This window comes from Vipera berus, assembly GCF_964194415.1.
Source record: "Vipera berus genome assembly, chromosome: 1".
NCBI classification, from domain to species: Eukaryota; Metazoa; Chordata; class Lepidosauria; order Squamata; family Viperidae; genus Vipera; species Vipera berus.
Genome location: NC_138202.1, coordinates 267,854,559 through 267,873,790, shown reverse-complemented (window position 1 = coordinate 267,873,790; position 19,232 = coordinate 267,854,559). Strand labels below are relative to the sequence as shown.

Below are 19,232 nucleotides of genomic sequence, written 5' to 3'. Positions count from 1 at the left end.
GTTTGATGTTACGACAGTACTGAATGAGTGGTATTTAGGACCGGTCCTCAAAGTTCCGGCCATCCCAACACAATCTGGAAACTTGGCTTGCACTTATGATGGTCACAGGAGCACGATTTGCAACCTTTCTTGCCAGCTTCTTGTAAGCCAGGGGTGGGGAACCTTTGCTCTTTTATGGCTCGTGGACTTCAACTCCCAGAATTCCTGAGCCAGCATGGCTGGCTCAGGAGTTCTGGGAGTTGAAGTCCACGAGTCATAAAAGAGCCAAGGTTCCCCACCCCTGCCATAAGCAAAGTCAATAGGGAAGTCAGCAGGGAAAGTTGCAAGTTGCTCTGCAACTACACCTGTTTGTGAGCCACCTGGGGGCCACATAACATCCAGTGATCTTTGCATGACCACAGTGGGGAGTGCCAGGATTGCCATTGCTAAGTGGTAGGGTCATATCATGTCATGCTTTAAGGGCTACATTGCTTAGCGATGGAAATTGCAGTCCACCACATTGCTTTTTAAATACTTAAATGGAAAATTAATAAAATATTATTTAAAAAAAGAATTAAAGTCTCCTTACCATGCTTCACCAGTTCAGCAAGACAAGATATCACATAGAAAAGGGAATCGTCTAGTACATGGGCACTGTGGATAGCTTGAAGAAGGCCTTTGATGCATGGACTTTTTAGGATTTTCTGTAAATCGTTCAGAGAAGATACTATTTCAGTCTTGCAAACTTCTTTCAAGCTATAAAAATTAGCATCATGAATAAAAACAAACACGGCGATTTTATGGCATGTATCAGATCCATTCAAAAATCAACTAAGCTAAACTTTGCCTCTGCCCCAATCAACACTGAAGTTATTTTAGAATCTGGTAGAAGGATACAGAATGGGGGACAGAGAATATCATACAAGAAATCCATATGTCTGCAATAACCTGCTGTCTGTGGTTGCATTGTTTTCTTTCTTAAAACATTTATGGCATACGTTGCCTCTAAATTCCTTTATTAATTCCAAATACGAACTCTCCGATATTTTTAGGCCCATTTTGCATTTGGTACTCATGAACTTCAGAAAGCAGATTTGAGGACACCAACATAATTTTATAAAAATAGGTGAAGAGATTAACACGAGTAGAAATCATGCAGGTCAGTGCATTGTTTGATAATGTAAACTCTCTTTCCTTCTATACATGATGTTTAAATACTGTAAGAACTATTACATTACACAATTTATTTAGCACTCTGATAATCTGCCGTTTTTCACTATATATATATATATATATATATGTTTTCTGAGGTTTTTGCGGGTGTTTGTATGTGGATCTTTGGTCATTCGGGTTTTTCCCCGCGTAGAACTAAAGGTGTAGGAGCAACGTTTCGACGGAATCCCATCCGTCATCATCAGGCTAGTGGCTTCAGCTTCCTTCTTCTGGGAGAAGCATGTGGCTGTTTGTTCCTCTTTTTTAAACTGCCAGAGGGGGTGTGTTCTGTGGGTGGAGGTGTGCTCTGATTGGGTGGGGGATTAAGTGTGTTCTGATTGGGTGGGAGTGTGTTTTGAATGGTGGGTGTGTTCTGATTGGGTGTGTGAGTGTTTTGAGTGGATGGGCTGGTCTCAGCTGCCAGCCTTAGACCTGAGCTGGTGAGTTGTGCTGCTTTTGTTCGGCTTTGTGTTTGTGGTGGTGCCATGTTTTTATAGTGGGTGTCAGTTTGCTTATTGTGTGGTTTGGAGGGGTTTAAAGTGGCTGATGTTGCAGCTGTAGTTAGGTTTCTGTTTTGTGGTTGTGCGTCGTTATCATTGTGGGTTCGGATTTGCTTTTTGAATGGTTGTGTGGTGGTGATGTCATGTGATGTTATCATGAGTTTGGGTCTGGTATCATTCTTGGTGGTTGGGACTCATCTGTCAATCATGGCGGGTTTCCAAATGGCTGGTAGGCGAGAGGTATCATCTCGTTTGTTCATACTGTGGGGGCGTTTTTCTATCTCAATGGCTTCTCTGATTATTCTGTTGTTAAAATGTTCAATTTTGGCAATAGTTTTGGTTTTTTTAAAATCAATTTCATGTCCCGTGGCTTCAAAGTGTTGGACCAGGGATGAAGTTTGTTCTCCCTTTCTGAGTGAGTTTTTGTGCTCTTCAATGCGTGCACTTATTCTTCTGTTGGTCTGTCCGATGTATGTGGTGGGGCAGGTGGTGCATGGGATTTCGTATACTCCTTGGTTTTCTAACCCAATTATGTCCTTGGGGTTTCTTAGGATGGTGGATATTTTTCTGTCTGTGTAGAATGCTGTTTTGATGTTGTGTTTTTGGAGGACCTTGCTGATTCTGTCTGTGGTCCCTTTTAAGTATGGGAGGAGGGCTTTGCTATTTTCTTGTTCTCTGTCTTGGGTTTTTGTGGGTGTCTCTCTTCAGATTAAGTTGGTAATCGTGTTTCTTTGGAATCCATTGGCTGTTAGTACATTAGTGAGAGTGTGTAGTTCGGTTTTTAGGTGTTGTTCGTCAGCTAGGTGTTTTGTTCTGGAGATGAGTGTCTTGGCTACGGAGTTGATCTGTGCTGGGTGGTGGTGTGAGAGTGCGTTCAGATAGCGGTTTGTGTGTGTTCTTTTATGGTAGATAGTGTGTCCTAGGGAGCCGTTGGATTTCTTGTAGACTAAGACATCAAGGAAGGGAAGTTGATTGTTAGCTTCTGTTTCCATGGTGAATTGTATTTTGGGGTGTAGGCTATTGAGGTGTGTGAGGAAGTCATCCAGTTTTTCTTTGCCGTGTGGCCAGATTACGAAGATGTCATCTACGTATCTGAGCCAGAGTTTGGGTTTGTGGTTGGATTTTTCTAGAGCGAGGGTTTCAAAGTGTTCCATGTAGAGGTTTGCGATGACAGGTGAAAGGGGTGATCCCATGGGTGCTCCTTCCATTTGTTTGTATCTTTGTCCATTGTAGATGAAGTATGTAGGCAGTGGTTGGTCATATCTAGGATGTGTTTTGGGGGGTTGTATTTATTTAGGATAGCTGTCAAGGCTTCTTTGATTGGCACTTGGGTGAAGAGGGATACGACATCGAAGCTCACAAGTAGGTCACAGGGCTGTAAGTTTAGTTTACTTATGATCTCTGTGAATTGGAATGAGTTTTGTACGTGTGAGGTGATGGAATTTGCGTAAGGCTGTAGTTGTTTGGCAAGAAATTTGGCTAGATTTTGTAGAGGTGAGCCTATGGAGCTGACTATGGGTCTGAGTGGGGTTCCTTCTTTGTGTATCTTGGGCAGACCATAGAGCTTAGGACATCTGGATGATTTTTCTCTGGGAATGATTGTTTTCTGGATCTCTTCACTGATGGGGGTGGCTTTTATTTTGGATTTTGTGGTTTTTTCCAGGTAGGTGGTGGGATCCGTCTTGAGGAGTTTGTATGTGGAGTCTCGGAGTAGGTTGGATAATTTGGTATGGTAGTCAGATGAGTTCATTACCACCGTGGCGTTGCCTTTGTCTGCTGGCAGAATGATTATGCTGGTGTCATTTTTTAGGTTAAGTAGTGCTGTCTGTTCCTCTTTGGGTAAGTTGCTTTTGGGTGGTTTGCTGGTGCAGAGGATGTTGGTAACTTCGAGTCTGATTTTGTTGGCGTCATCAGGGTTAATTTTGGTCAGGCTGGATTCGACTCCGCATATAATGGTTTCCGTGGGAATGTGTTTGGGAGCAACTGCAAAATTAAATCCTTTAGACAGGACGTTGGTTTCGGCTTTGGTGAGAATCCTATCTGAGATGTTGTGCACAGTTTGTTTCATGTGTTGCTGTGAGAGAGGAGGGGTTTGTTTCTGGCGTTCCTTTAGTCTTCGGAGTTTATTGGTGTGTGTGTCTGCTTTGTAGGCAGTCTCTGTTTCAGCTCTCCAGACAGCGATTTGTTTGAATTTGTCCCAAAGTGTGGGGTGGATCTTGTTGCTGAGTTTGAGGTGAAGTGTGAGGAGGTCTCTGTTGATTCGGTCCAGGAGGAATCTTGTTGTGTGGAGTAGTCACACCGGACAATTCATATATTTGTGTAAACAGAGCGAGAGGGACCTTGTGGCTTAGAGGCAAATAACACTGCCTAATATGCAATCAGCCCAGGTTCGAATCTCAGATGGGTATAGCTGACTGATGACGACTAAGGAGTCAGAAATGCATCTCAGTTTCCCTTTAATTCTTTGTTAGTAATTTACACAAATATATGAATTGTCCGGTGTGACTACTGCCTGTTTGATAGCCTTCAAGATAGGCTGAAAACAGGAAATAAAGATTTGCCCCATGTTTGGGGCCTAGCAAGGTAATCTAAATAGTTAACATTTGAAACATACCTTCCCTTGCAGAAAAAAGCTAACAGAGCGAGAGGGACCTTGTGGCTTAGAGGCAAATAACACTGCCTAATATGCAATCAGCCCAGGTTCGAATCTCAGATGGGTATAGCTGACTGATGACGACTAAGGAGTCAGAAATGCATCTCAGTTTCCCTTTAATTCTTTGTTAGTAATTTACACAAATATATGAATTGTCTGGTGTGACTACTGCCTGTTTGATAGCCTTCAAGATAGGCTGAAAACAGGAAATAAAGATTTGCCCCATGTTTGGGGCCTAGCAAGGTAATCTAAATAGTTAACATTTGAAACATATCTTCCCTTGCAGAAAAAAGCTAACAGAGCGAGAGGGACCTTATGGCTTAGAGGCAAATAACACTGCCTAATATGCAATCAGCCCAGGTTCGAATCTCAGATGGGTATAGCTGACTGATGACGACTAAGGAGTCAGAAATGCATCTCAGTTTCCCTTTAATTCTTTGTTAGTAATTTACACAAATATATGAATTGTCCGGTGTGACTACTGCCTGTTTGATAGCCTTCAAGATAGGCTGAAAACAGGAAATAAAGATTTGCCCCATGTTTGGGGCCTAGCAAGGTAATCTAAATAGTTAACATTTGAAACATACATATATATATATATATATATATATATATATATATATATATATATATATATATATATATATATATATATATATATATATATATATATATATATATATATATATATATATATATATATATATATATATATATATATATATATATATATATATATATATATATATATGTAATAGAGATTGCATATATAAAATAATATAAATTATATATGTAATCTCTCTCTATAGAGAGAGATTACATACATAAAATAAACAATTTCTAAATATGGTGGAGAAGAGTATATAAAATGGTCACAGTATTTCCTTACAGTGGAACAGGTGTGTCTTTTAGTTATAAATTTTAAGTGAGTCTTAAAAATAACATCTTGAAAATGTTCAATTAAAAAAATACAGTTTGAATGAATAATAACGTGCCAGTTCCACATATGCCATCAGAAATATCTGTTGAGAATTCAGCAAAGGTTTAACGTTTTCATATAGTATCACTCGGGTGGCTGAACTGTGAACTGAATCTTTGGATCAATATGCAAAATTAGGAAAAACTACTTGAGATTTGCCTGTATGTTTTTAGAAAGGCTGAGGTTTTTGATGAGGCGAGCCATATGACCAACAATTACTGGGTCTGTTCTCCAGGTAAGCAACAGTTCCCCCAAAGCTTGCAGCATCTCATCAGACATCAGGGCATCCTGCAAAGATTAAAATACAGTACTTAAAATACAGTAAGAGCACTTTGCAACAACAGACTGCATGGGATTAATCCAAATCTGTAAAACTGGAATAATTCAACTACAGGCGCAAAGTAATGTTGCACCAAAGAGCCAAAGTTGCCCAATATTATCACAGACGCGGGTGGGGGGTGGGGGCACAGCATCTCTGTGCAATAATACCCAGCTGGGGGGAAAAAGTGTGCCATTATTAAATTGTTAAGCCTGTGAGTGGTGCTATTCTTAAGGTAAAGGTAAAGGTTCCCCCGCACATGCGTGCTAGTCGTTTCCGACTCTAGGGGCTGGTGCTCATCTCCGTTTCAAAGCCGAAGAGCCAGCGCTTGTCCGAGGACGTCTCCGTGGTCATGTGGCCGGCATGACTAGTCGCCAAAGGCGCACGGAACGCTGTTACCTTCCCACCGTAGTGGTCCCTATTTTTCTACTTGCATTTTTACGTGCTTTCGAACTGCTAGGTTGGCAGAAGCTGGGACGAGTAACAGGCGCTCACTCTGCTACGCGGCACTCGGGATTCGACCCGCCAAACTGCCGACCTTCCGATCGACTAGTTCAGCGTCCTAACCCACTGAGCCACCGCGTCCCTGGTGCTATTCTTACAGACAGTTAATTCAATAAACAGCAATATAAATACTTCCACTGAGCAGCAATTATTCAAGGTTTTATCCAATCTTGGATAGCTTTTTCCACTACAGGTAGTCCTCGACTTATGACCCCAATAGAGCCCAAAATTTCCATTGTTAAGTGAGACATTTGTTAAGCGAGTTTTGCCCCATTTTACTACCTTTCTTGCCACGGTTGTTAAGTGAATCACTGCAATTGTTTAGTTAGTAATACGGTTAAGTGAAATTGGCTTCCCCATTGACTTTGCTTGAAAGAAGGTTGCAAAAGGTGATCACATGATCCCGGGACACTGAAACCGTCATGAGAATGAGTCAGTTGCCAACTGTCTGAATTTTGATCATGTGACCCTGGGGATGCTGCAATGGTCATAAGTGTGAAAATTGGTCGTAAGACACTTTTTCCAGTGCCGTTGCAACTTGGAAAGGTCACTAGATGAACGGTTGTAAGTCAAGGACTACCTATACAGTAGTAATGACTAAAACAGATCATGAATCCAACAAAAAAGAGTTCTGGCATTAATTTTTCAACCTGAAAAAAATCCCAGCTGAAAACTGGGAGATAAAGGGTCTAAATAAGCAGCAGGGAGAAGAGGGCTATTAACCTACCAAAGTAAGATGTATTTTTAATAGTAAATATTCTTTATTTGAAAGGAAACTTACATGCCAAAAAAGTTAAAGACGCTAAAGATAAAATATAGTGTGGAACCAAGTAAACCATACTGAATCTGAGCAATAAGGAAAGTAGAAGAAAAAGGTTCCATCTCAGTTAGGGAGATGGAAATATAGCAGAAAAATACGGAAGGGTTATGAATAAAAATCCTGTTAAATGGACTCTATCTATATATGGAAAGGACGTGGTGGCTCAGTGGGTTAGGATGCTGAGCCTGTCAATCAGAAGGTCGGCAGTTTGGCGGGTCGAATCCCGAGTGCCACGTAAAAGAGCGAGCGCCTGTTACTCGTCCCAGCTTCTGCCAACCTAGCAGTTCGAAAGCACGTAAAAATGCAAGTAGAAAAATAGGGACCACTACGGTGGGAAGGTAACAGCGTTCCGTGCGCCTTTGGCATCCGGTCATGCCGGCCACATGACCACGGAGACGTCCTCGGACAAGCGCTGGCTCTTTGGCTTTGAAACGGAGATGAGCACCGGCCCCTAGAGTCGGAAACGACTAGCACGCATGTGCGGGGGAACCTTTACCTTTACCTTTACCTATATATATATGAAGCATGCCTGTTTGGACATTCATTTGTCCTACCGCAAATGCTTTTAAGTGATCCAAAGGCCACCGATATTAAGAAAACATGTACCTGATTGCCTGGATGTTGGGATAATATCTGGAGGAGAATTACTGAATTCCGCTGAATCTCTTTATTGCTAAATGTCAAGAGAGGGAGAAGACGGGACTGGATTTGCATAGCAACAAGACTGGTCAGAACAAACTCTGCAACAGAAGAAAACCTGTCTGTGCCAATCAACAAAAATTGAGAATAAAGCACATTGCCAAGTTTAAAAGAATCAAATTAGTTCATCTGTCTCCTAGAAACTGAGCAATTCTATGTAACATCAATGCAGTGGTTAGATCCTGAGCTCTGTTTCATGAAAAGCCAACAGAAAGAGAAACCAAACTTAATAATAATAATAATTTAATTTAATTTAATAATTTGATTTCTATACCGCCCTTCTCCCGAAGGACTCAGGGCGGTGAACAGGGCAATACACAATAAAAATCAGATACAAAAATTAAAAAACCATTAAAAACCAATTAAACATCATGCCCATAAAATCAATACATATTAAGTTAAAAACTAATTTTAAAAACCCAACCCCATCCCGTCAGACCAGGCCAGCTTGTTCGAAAAAGAATGTTTTAAGATCGCGCCGGAAGGAGCGAAGGTCGGGGGCCGTCCGGAGCTCAACCGGTAAGCTGTTCCAAAGGTCTGGTGCGCCCACAGAGAACGCTCTCCCCCTGGGGGTCACCAATCGGCATTCTTTGATCGGTGGCACCATGAGGAGGCCCTCTCTGTGGGAGCGCACTGGACGGAGGGACGTTGACGCCGGTCGCAGGTGTTGCCGTAGGTAATCCGGACCCATGCCATGAAGGGCTTTGTACGTCATAACTAACACCTTGAACCTCACCCGGAGAGCAACTGGTAGCCAATGCAGCTCGCAGAGCAGAGGTGTAACATGGGAGTATCGGGAAACTCCCAAGACGACTCGCGCGGCTGAATAATAATTTTTTAAAAAGCTAGCCTCTGATCAAAATAATCAAACCATGTTGGTCCTGATCTCACTAAAAGTCCAGGTAGTATTGTTATCATCAGAAGAAAGCTTAAAGCAGTCCCGCCCCCTCCTGGCCTGGACTGGAACACAGAAAGCTTATTCAAAGCCAAGGAGATACGTGACAAATCATACACATCATCATAAATGAGTCAGTTACCAAGGGTCTGAATTTTGATCAGGTGATCATGGGGATGCTGCAAGGGTCGTAAGTGTGGGAAATGGTCATAAGTCACTTTTTCAGTGCTGTTGTATCTTCTAATGGCCACTAAACAAGCTGTTGTAAAGGTCTACCTATATTCTTTCAGCTACAGTAATCAGAAGGGCAACATCTGGATTTGGTTAATAATGTTGAAGAAAAGTATTAGTATTCGTCAAAAGTGTACAGGAGTGGGGGAGAGAAGGTATGATGTAGGCTCAGGGCTTTCAGTAGTATGACCCCAGTTACACTGGCATGTGACCCCCTCCCTCATGTGTTTGCTAACCACCAATTCAATCCAGCACTGAAATAAGTTCTCCACCTCTGCACTAGGTTCACTAGATAAGTCAAATCTAAATACGAACCTGGGGAGTGAAAGGCTTGAAGTTTTGCAGAAAATTATTTGCAGTAAAAACACAAAAGGAACGTTTTAGGTCTTAAACAGGACCGGTGATGTTTAAACGCACTACCTGAATTTGTACCAAGATAAGAAATTGGACTTGAATTCATGCACAGACTTTAACAGGTTGAATTATATTAATAAATGTGTAAATTATAGCATTATAGAATCCAGCTAGAGATCAAGGCTTCATCGATGAGGAAGTGAACTGCTCAGTTCTTCTGCAAAACATCTCTGTGTCAGTGTGTATTTCTCCCACAAATAAAAATCTTTGTAAAAAAGGAATGTTGCCCTTTGTTTGCAGTATAATGCCATTTTCTCTTAAATTTTATCATTAAGTACCCTGTAAATCCATTACTCTATCCAGTGCAGGAAGTAAAAAAACAAAAACCCTTTGAGAAATAGAAAGGTTAATAGAAAGTTGGAGTAAAGATTTATAAAGGACACTGCTTGCCAGGTGGCAAAAATCCAAGAAAATCTAAGAGTAATCTGACGGTAGTGCTTCTTTACTTAGGACCAAAGAAAATAAAGACAAGGTCCTTTTCTCAAATATTTGATCCACCAGAAATCAAATGCAAACCCCACTGAATCAGGGGTTGTGGTGGTGGCGTTATCATCAGATAAACCAGGGGTCTTCAAACTTGGCCCCTTTATGACTTGTGGACTTCAACTCCCAGAATTCCTCAGCCTGGCACGCTGGCTGAGGAATTCTGGGAGTTGAAGTCCACAAGTCATAAAAAGGGCCAAGTTTGAAGACCCCTGAGATAATAAACCTACTAAGCAGAGCCAGTTCGGTGTGGGGGTTGAGGCACCAACTTGTAAACCATGAGACCATGACTTCTAGTTCCGCATGAGGCACAAAGTCAGCTGTGCGCCTTGGGGCCAGTCCTCAGTTCCAGGAAGACGGCAGTGGCAAACCACCACTGAAATCTTGCCAAGAATACTGCAGGGATTTCTCCAGGCAGCTGCCAGGAGTCAAGACTGACTTGAGGGCACCAAACAAAGAAACCTATTTTGCTTTTTCCCCATATGTATGTTTTGCTGATCGGAGAAGAGGTGCTTTGTTCACATTTCCATGCATTACAAGGCATCTCTTCTAAAAGATTTGCAGAGCTGTTATTACAGGAAATAATTTTTTCTCAAATTTCTGTCAATGTTATATATTTTTGATGGGATCGCTGCTTTTTTTCCTCACCCAAATGATCTGACAAGTGACTTTTTTGCTCAGGAATTATCTAATAGTGTATGTGACTAACTGCAGCTTCTTGTTAGAAAAAGTAGCATTGAAACTAATTTTTAAATGCATACAGCTGGGGGAGTTTAGGATGATAAAGAGTGTGACTCAGCAGCTGTAATCTGTATTAATGACCTTGCATGCTCTAGCTAGAGCAATTTGGATTTAAACAAACCCAGACAAATAATTGCATTATAATAACTTAATAACATAGAGTAGTTGCAAGGTCAGGGACAGTTTATCACCAAACGGTTTTTTTTTGTCAGCTTCTTCTAATTTTTAGTATGAAACTCTAGTCTGATAAAATATTTTTCCAATTCATCAGTGCTAGAAATGCATGTCATGTACCAAGCCAATCTTACCATTTTGTTATTATAACATAATAACAGCCCACTTATTCTAAGTCCACCTATAAGAACTTCTAGATCAGGGGTGTCAAACTCAATTTCATTGAGGGCCGCATCAGCATTGTGGTTGCCCTCAAGGGGCCGGGTGGGCATGGCCAGGGTGGGCGTGGCCTACTGGGTGGGCATGGCTAGAGTGGGTATGGCCTACTGGGTAGGCATGGCCAGCTCTACATCGTTCGCATCGAGGGTGCCTATGGGGGCCTGGGCAGGAGTGGGAAACATCTGAGGGTCTCTGGCAGAAGGAGGGACTCTGGGCCAGGGCCAAGGCAGTGGGGGCCGTTCCCTCACTGTTTCCAGGATGGCTTCGCGGGCCCCATGAAACCACTTCGCGGGCCGGATCCGGCCCCCAGGCCTTGTGTTTGACATGTCTGTTCTAGATGATCTATTCTAGGGTGATTTTTCTCAGAAGTCCTCTATTCATTTAATATTTACTTCTGAGAAAAATCACCCTAGAATAGATCATCTAGAAGTTCTTATAGGTGGACTTAGAATAAGTGGGCTGCTCTTCTCTAAACCTGCCTGACTGGTCTGGTACATTACAGCAAGCTTTATTAAACCAGAAATAGCTCCAACACAACAGGTGTGCATGAAATCAAAATATAATGTTCTTCCTACTTCACAGAGTAAACAAAAAGCTATGGACATTCTTTCTAAAGACAAGGCCCAGTACAAAATAACATGGGGAAAAACATTCCCTGTTCTGTATGACTGGGGTACTGGTGTGTTGGTTGCCTGCTGGCAATTTTTCTTTTACTCCCATGTTAGGTCTCTACTTACCATTTGTGGCTAAATTCCTGAGACAAATACAAGCTTGGTTTGAAATCTAGTTGAAGGAAACAAGCAAATCAGGAGGTGAGAAAAAGGACTCTTGTCTGCAAAAATAATCTAAATGTTTTCAAGCTGACAAGTTCATGTTACTTTTATTTAAACACTTAATCACTAGGATACTTGATGGAATAGGGTTCAAATGTAAGGAATATTTAAGGTAAAAAGATTCTCTGTCGCAGCATAACCCAGCTTTGAAATTTTGAAGCTATACCATCAGTGTTTTACATGTGTGAGAGAGTATATTTTGTAGGTAGATTAAATAAATCCTTAAAGTCCTTAAAAATCCTGAAATCTTCCCCACAATCTTCCCAACACCTCTCCAAAAACCAAATCATCTCTTTCACCAACTCCAGTCATAAAATCACTGTCCATGTCTTATAGCAGTGATGGCGAACCTTTTAGAGACAGAGTGCCCAAACTGCAACCCAAAACCCACTTATTTATCGCTGGGTGCCAGGTGGGCATGGCCTACTGGGTGGGTGTGGCTGTAGTGATCATGGAAGATTAGATGGGTGTGGCCAAGGTGGGTGTGGTCACCTCAATGTCGCTCATGGGGAGGGACACCTGTGGTGGGCGGCTGGTTGAAGAGAGACAGTTGCCACCTCCGAGGCATGGTGCGGGTGCCCACAGGGAGGGCTCTGTGTGCCGCCTCTGGCACCTGTGCCATAGGTTCGCCACCACTGTTTTATAGCTTTGCAGGAAGGCTGCAAAGACAAAGTTATATGGAGCCTGTACTGCAATCTACTTCTGCTGATTGCCAGTTGCCAGCAGTGCGGCAGTTAAATTCTCACCGGCTCAAGGTTGACTCAGCCTTCCATCCTTCGGATGTCAGTAAATGATTGTTGGCAATTGTTGGCAATATGCTGACTCTGTAAACCGCTTAGAAAGGGCTGTAAAGCACTGTGAAGCGGAATATAAGTCTAAGTGCTATTGCTATAATACCCAGATGAAAAAAAGTTACTGCTGGCATTGTATCCGTATGATTACATGTGAAAACAGCATCTTGTTTGTAAACTTTCAGACTACAGCATTAAATTGTGAACAAATTCATGGAGGCTCTCAGTATTTGAAAGGCTACCACAAAGAGGGGGTCATTTATTTTCCAAAGCACCAGAGGGCAGGACAAGAAACAATGGTTGAAAACTGATCAAAGAGAGAAGCAACCTGGAATTATGGAGAACGTTCCTAACAGTGAGGACAATTAACCAGTGGAACAGCTTGCCTTCAGAAATTGTGGGTGCTCCATCATTGGAGGTTTTTAAGAAGAGGCTAGACAGTCATTTGAGTCTCCTCCATGAGCTCCTCCAAAATTCTATTCTATTCTATTCTATTCTATTCTATTCTATTCTATTCTATTCTATTCTATTCTATTCTATTCTATTCTATTCTATTCTATTCTATTCTATTCTATTCCATTCCATTCCATTCCATTCCATTCCATTCCATTATTCTATTTCTATTCTATTCTTCTATTCAATTCTATTCTATTTTCTATTATTCTATTCTATTCTATTCTATTCTATTCTATTCTATTCTATTCTATTCTATTCTATTCTATTCTATTCTATTCTATTCTATTCTATTCTATTCTATTCTATTCTATTCTATTCTATTCTTATTCCATTCTTTTTTCAATGTCTGACCCCCAACTTAAAAGTTTGATCTCTTAGGCTAGTCTTCCTTCAACCATGCACCTTCCAGATGAATTGTAAGATCCATGATCCCAAACCATGGCACATGCAGAAGATACTAAGATAGGAAAAGCTGCTCCAAGGGATTCATGAAGGATGCCACATTCAACATCTATGACTTTTTCATATTTCCACATTGGGAAATATGTATTTTAAAATAAAATACACATAAGGACATTCAAGTATATAATTGTAAGCATAGTTATATTCCACTGAAATCAAGATATCCTTTGGGAGACAAAAACCCTATATGACTCAACTTCTAGAAAAATGGCAGACAATACTCTTGAGCGGTATCCAACAATCCCAAGCTTTACCTTGTCCACACCTGAAGACAGGAGAGAAAGGAGAGTCTGCAGAAGAAACCCGTCACCAACGTGAAGCATGGCTTTGTGGTGCTGTGAATTTGTAGCCACATTGCTGAGAGCAGCACAGCTGTAGTACTGTAAGGACAGTAGACAAAATGGGCATAGATGCAGTAAAGAGACAAGAGTTGGTGGATTCTACGATGTGTGAAAAAAATAAAGATCAGGTTGTCTGGTCTACTTCTGAATAACATGTAACTTAGTAAGAATATTTGACTCATCACACAAGAAATGAAAAATATATAAGGAGTTTGAGATGGAGACACTTGTGGCCTAAAGTTCTAAAACTGTATTAACAACCCATCACACGCCTATGAAGCACCATAAATGGTCGAAGTTAAAAGCTGAGGATCCTATCCAAAGCTCTGGGATGTCAAGTGAGAAATCTGTAAGCAGTGAATATAAATGGAATTGCTCAGCTCTTGAGCAAATAAATGACTGTAATAGATGTGAGGATTCTAATACCAGACCTTAGGTTTGAGAGAAAAGACCATATGTTATGCTAATATAATATTTAAACTCAGTTTTCAATAGATTCTTAGGGAATGCATGCCACTGCGTAGAAATATATTCTTTTGCCTCTTTGCAGAAAACTGGAAAAAGTACAGAAAAGCACAGTGAACTGGAAAAGAAAATGGCTCCCAAAGCTTCAGAAATATTATCTGGGGGCAATTCTATATAAAATTTTCCCTTCTATGTTTCTGGTTGGGCACTGTAGCAACTTTCTGAAAAAGGAAAAGTGACTACAGTCCATTGAGATGGAGCTGATCTTGTATAAATTGGGGCTTAAGATTAGCTGATTAACGGAAATTCATATATCTATTCTGTGAGGCTTACAAGCATGAAAATTATTGTCTGCCTCAATTACTTTTATTTTCCACCTGAAGACCCTTGATGTTGTCCCAAATGAATTCCTATTAATATTACTCTTAATCGCAATACAGTAAATCCAATTTCTTTACTTGATTGTGAGCAAAAAGGAAGATTGTGCAAAGAAACTTTGGGGTGCCTTCCTCAGACAGTAATGCAGCAACTTTTTTTTGTTTTGCAAATACCTTCCACTCCCATGTTATCCCACAGCTATAGGCAAAGGTTTGCAGTAGATGAGGGCAAAATGTTCAGGCCCATTTTTCTATATGGTAAAAGGATTTAAAGATATTCCAGGGATTTAAAACATCTATTTTGCACATAAAACATACAACACAGAGAGACACACACACAGCCAGGAAGCCTTTTGAAGGGAAAGGAGGAGCACATCACTTTTTTCACAATTCTCCCTTACTGCAATATTGATGGAAAGAAAATCAAACAGGGGTTCGAAACTTAAAACTTAAATAGGGCAATGGCCATCTGTGATTATTTCAGACAAAAAGTCAAGAACAAAAAGTAGTGCTAGAATTGTTCCACAGTACTTTTTTCGAACCTCGGAACAAATGCAGCAGAGGAAACAAGACCACAGTTGCTTAAGCTGCTATGGCCTCTCTCACAATTGCTTTCAAAATATGCACACTTGGTTCTCAGATGTCACAAAGACTCACTCATCCATAAAACTTTATTTTAAATATCAGTTGGTTACTAAACACCATCTATAAGGTGTCAGGCTCCTGCCCACCTAGCTGTTCGAAAGCATGCAAATGCGAGTAGCTAAATAGGTACCGTGTCAATGGGGAAAGCAACAATGTTCCATGTGCCTCAGCGTATAGTCCATGCTGGCCATATGACCAAGGAAATGTCTTGGAACAACGGTGGCTCCCTCGGCTAAGAAACGGAGATGAGCACAGCCCCCTGGAGTCAGATATGACTGAACAGGGGGAAAAATCTTTAGCTTTACCTAAGGCAGGGGTAGGCAACCTTGGGTCTTTTATGACTAGTGGACTTCAGCTCCCAGAATTCCTGAGCCAGCATGGCTCAGCTTGGAAACCTCTCTCTTTCTCCTCAGCATGGCTGGCTCAGGAATTCTGGGAGCTGAAGTTCCCAAGTCATAAAAAAGCCAAGGTTGCCTACCTCTGACCTAAGGTATCAGAAACTGTTGTCTTTTGTCGTGTCTTTTCAGCTCAGTTGAGGATTCAGGTTCTGTCCGGCAGTTTTGAATTTAACATTACCCATTATGTTTCCAGAATCATCAGACTAGTATTTATTGTTTAGTTTGTTCAGTTTCAAAAGTTTCACTGGATGAATGGATACTAAGCTTACCTGTACTTCTGTGTCAGGAGACTCTAATAAACGGGTGAGAATTGGGATAGCACTTTGACGAACCAAAACCCTTTGGATCCATTCTGTAAGGAATAGACCACGATCAAATGACATCTGTAATCAGTTGCTTGGATCTTATCACTGCTGTGTAAGGATATACTTAAAAATGAAAGAAACTGCAGTTTCCAAAAAACGTATCTGCAACAAAGCCAGTTTATTTCCTTGCTATCATGTACACAAACAATAACACTGCCGGGTAATTACTTTGTTAACAAAGGCTGCAAATAGAATTAAAAGAATGTGGCTATCTTGTTCAGCGTGACAACAAAATCCAGATTGCATGACCTAGAAAAACGTGTCCTGATGAGGTAGCATTTGTATGTGATATGAATTTATTTAAGAAGTGGCTGGAAATGATCACACTATGTGTGTGTGTGTGTGTGTGTGAGAGAGAGAGAGAGAGAGAAAGAGAGAGAGAGAGAGAGGGAGAGAGAGAGAGAGAGAGAGAGAGAGAGAGAGAGAGAGAGAGAGAGAGATGGATTTATTTAAGAAGTGGCTGGAAATGATCTACATCTATATCTATATCTGTATCTGTATCTGTATATATATAAATATAAATGCTGTATTTATTAAAATGCAAAATGGCAATACAATGTTATTAATTCAACACATCCTCAAAACAATACATTGTTCATAAAAGTCTTCCCCACGATCCCATACATGGAATAAAGCTTTAATAGTCAGCAACCAGCTTCACAAATTCACTCTTTGCTGCATGGATTTTCTTTGTTTCCTAAATTGTTCTATAAAAATTATTCAAATACAAATATTACCAGCAAGTCCTCAATGGAACCTAGCTTCAATTCTCTTTTTCTTACTATTGTTGTACGGTATTTGGCGTGGTCAAAATAAATCACCACTGCCGCATTACCTGATCGCGTGAGGTTGAAAATAGCTTGAACGGCATTTTGTTGAACGCCAATATCAGGAGATTTAGAAAGGGAAATCAAGGGTACAGTTCCACCTGCTGCTGCAATTGCATTCCGACAAGCCTCTGAAGGAAGCAGAAGAGTAAAAGAGAAATTAAGGGAAGTTTAGCTACGTTAGCTTGGAAGCAATCATTCAAGATTAGAAACCGAACACTGTCCTAAACTCTAAAGCCGTGGTTTTGTGTGCAATGAATAACGTTACAAGCCTGCAACAAGAAGTATTGCTACAAGTTGCCTTAGGATAACAACTGGCCAGAAGTTTTAATCAAGCAGAGCATATCAAATATACTGTATATCCTAAGTGCTAAGCTGGAGGAGAGCAGTTGAAGTGCCCTCTGGATTGGGGTATGGCAGCAGAAGAAGCAAGCAATAAGGAGAAGACAGTTTGGCTGCCTGGTTTAAAGCTCCTTCCAAACACCAGTTAGTCAGATCAACTTGGGCTTGAGTACCAAGCGTTGAAAGCTGAACAACCTTTTGAGGCTGCCATCTTCTTTTCTCTTTATATGTTTAAGACTCTAGTCATCTGACAGCGTGACATTTGTTTGGGCACAGCAGGATTCTGTAGGATGGATTTTACAGCAACTGTTGCAATAAAAATGGCTGGGCATTTATTGCAATGCCTACTTGGGAGGGAGAAAGAATACTCTGGAGAATCTTGAGGGGCCCATGGCTACCTCATCCTAATGGGCACCTGCCACCCTCTTCTTTTCTGTAGATCTCTCTAGATCAGGGGTGTCAAACTCAATTTCATTGAGGGCTGCATCAGCATTGTGGTTGCCCTCAGGGGGGCGGGTGGGTATGGCCAGGGTGGGCGTGGCCTACTGGGTGGGCGTGGCTAGAATGCCTAAGGTTTACTGGGTGGGCGTGGCCAGCTCTACATCGTTCACATCAAGGGTGCCTATGGGGGGCCTGGGCAGAAATGGGACAGATCTGAGGGTCTCTGGCAGAAGGAGGGTCTCTGGGCCAGAGCCAAGGCAGTGGGGGCCGTTCCCTCACTGTTTCCAGGATGGCTTCACGGGCCACATGAAACCACTTCGCGGGCCGGATCCGGCCCCCGGGCCTTGTGTTTGACATGTCTGCTATAGATCTTGCTCTGCGCTCCAAGAGGAACTAAAGATAAAGGAAGCAAACAATATTCCTGTCCATATAATACAAATGTACATATCTGCGTAATTCAACAGTTCTTCAGACAAATTGAGGTGTGTTTATGTGGGGGGAACATAGAAGTATTCATAGCTGTAATCGGTGCAGTATAATAATTATGAGGTTGAACTTGGGCTAGAGAGAGCTAGTTTTGATTCTCCACTTAACCACCTTACAGAGAGACTTTGCGGCAGCCACTGTTTTTCAACCCATCTTCTCTTTTATAGAATTGTTTCTGCAGGATAAAATTAGGGGAACTTAAATGGATGTAGATTAGAGCTCAAAAAGAAAAGCAAGGATATAATATAAAATAATATAAAATTGTCATTTTTTTTACTGTGAGCACACTGGCCCACATTAAAGATTCAGTTCTGTTGCCTGCTCTCAAAAGAAAATATATATCTACCCATACACATACAGCAGTGGCCAAAATTGTGGAAACCTTTTGGGAAAAGTGTATTTTTGAGATTTGATGGCTAATACCACTTTGTTTTTGGAGTAGTACCATAAAATTATATATCAATGGAAAGATAATTTAATCAAGAATGTAATGCAACATAGTTTGTTCAATTATCTGTTTCAATTCTATGAAAAGTTATAGCCAAATAACCAGAAAAAGGAAGCACAACTTGCTTAGGTTGATATCAGGTAACTTTCCTTCATCTGATTGCAGCCAATGAGCATGAATTTTTAGAGAGCCAATCAGGTGTCATCTTGTTTTGGCAATGAGCTAATCAGATCACAGTAGGATTCAGTTAATGATGTCATGTATTGAAGCTGAGAGGAGGACATTTGTCAGTGTGCTATGTGATCGCTACCAAGTTGGTTGGGTTTTTTTTTTCTTTCATTTAGTGAGCTTGTAAAACGTAATAAAATTAAAGTAATGGTGCAAAGAGTTGACTGGTTGTCCAGAAAGCAATGTAAAATACTATTATTAAGTGAACAAGGCTACAGTTATAAAGAAATTAGAAGAAAAATTGGTGGAAACTTAACCAAAGGTGGCATTTCTACTGTACACTTTTCCCAAAAGGTTTCCACAATTTTGGACACTACTGTACATAACACACACACACACATGCCCTCCCCCCTCTCTCTATATATGTATGTATGTATGTATGTATGTATGTATGTATGTATGTATGTATATATTGATCACTGTCCATTTTGAACACATAGTGGAAAAAGGAAACTTGAGAGTTCACAAAGTTGATGCTATATGGAACTGCAGGAAATGGAACTGT

General features: G+C 41.0%; 1 protein-coding gene across 2 annotated transcripts in view; it reads right to left on the bottom strand.

Moving 5' to 3' along the window:
- The window catches only part of LOC308674994 (uncharacterized protein), a 35,142-nt gene that overhangs the window by 3,071 nt on the left and 12,839 nt on the right, over positions 1-19,232 (bottom strand). The window contains exons 5-11 of one of the 2 annotated variants that reach the window (XM_081339908.1): positions 16,791-16,913; positions 15,860-15,942; positions 13,619-13,744; positions 11,560-11,605; positions 7,573-7,727; positions 5,483-5,611; positions 569-683 (exon numbers count right to left, since the gene is read on the bottom strand). In XM_081339908.1, coding sequence (XP_081196034.1) covers positions 569-683; positions 5,483-5,611; positions 7,573-7,727; positions 11,560-11,605; positions 13,619-13,744; positions 15,860-15,942; positions 16,791-16,913 — 777 coding nt within the window. The remainder of the gene's footprint in view (positions 1-568; positions 684-5,482; positions 5,612-7,572; positions 7,728-11,559; positions 11,606-13,618; positions 13,745-15,859; positions 15,943-16,790; positions 16,914-19,232) is intronic. The other variant, XM_081339909.1, reaches the window with a different exon arrangement.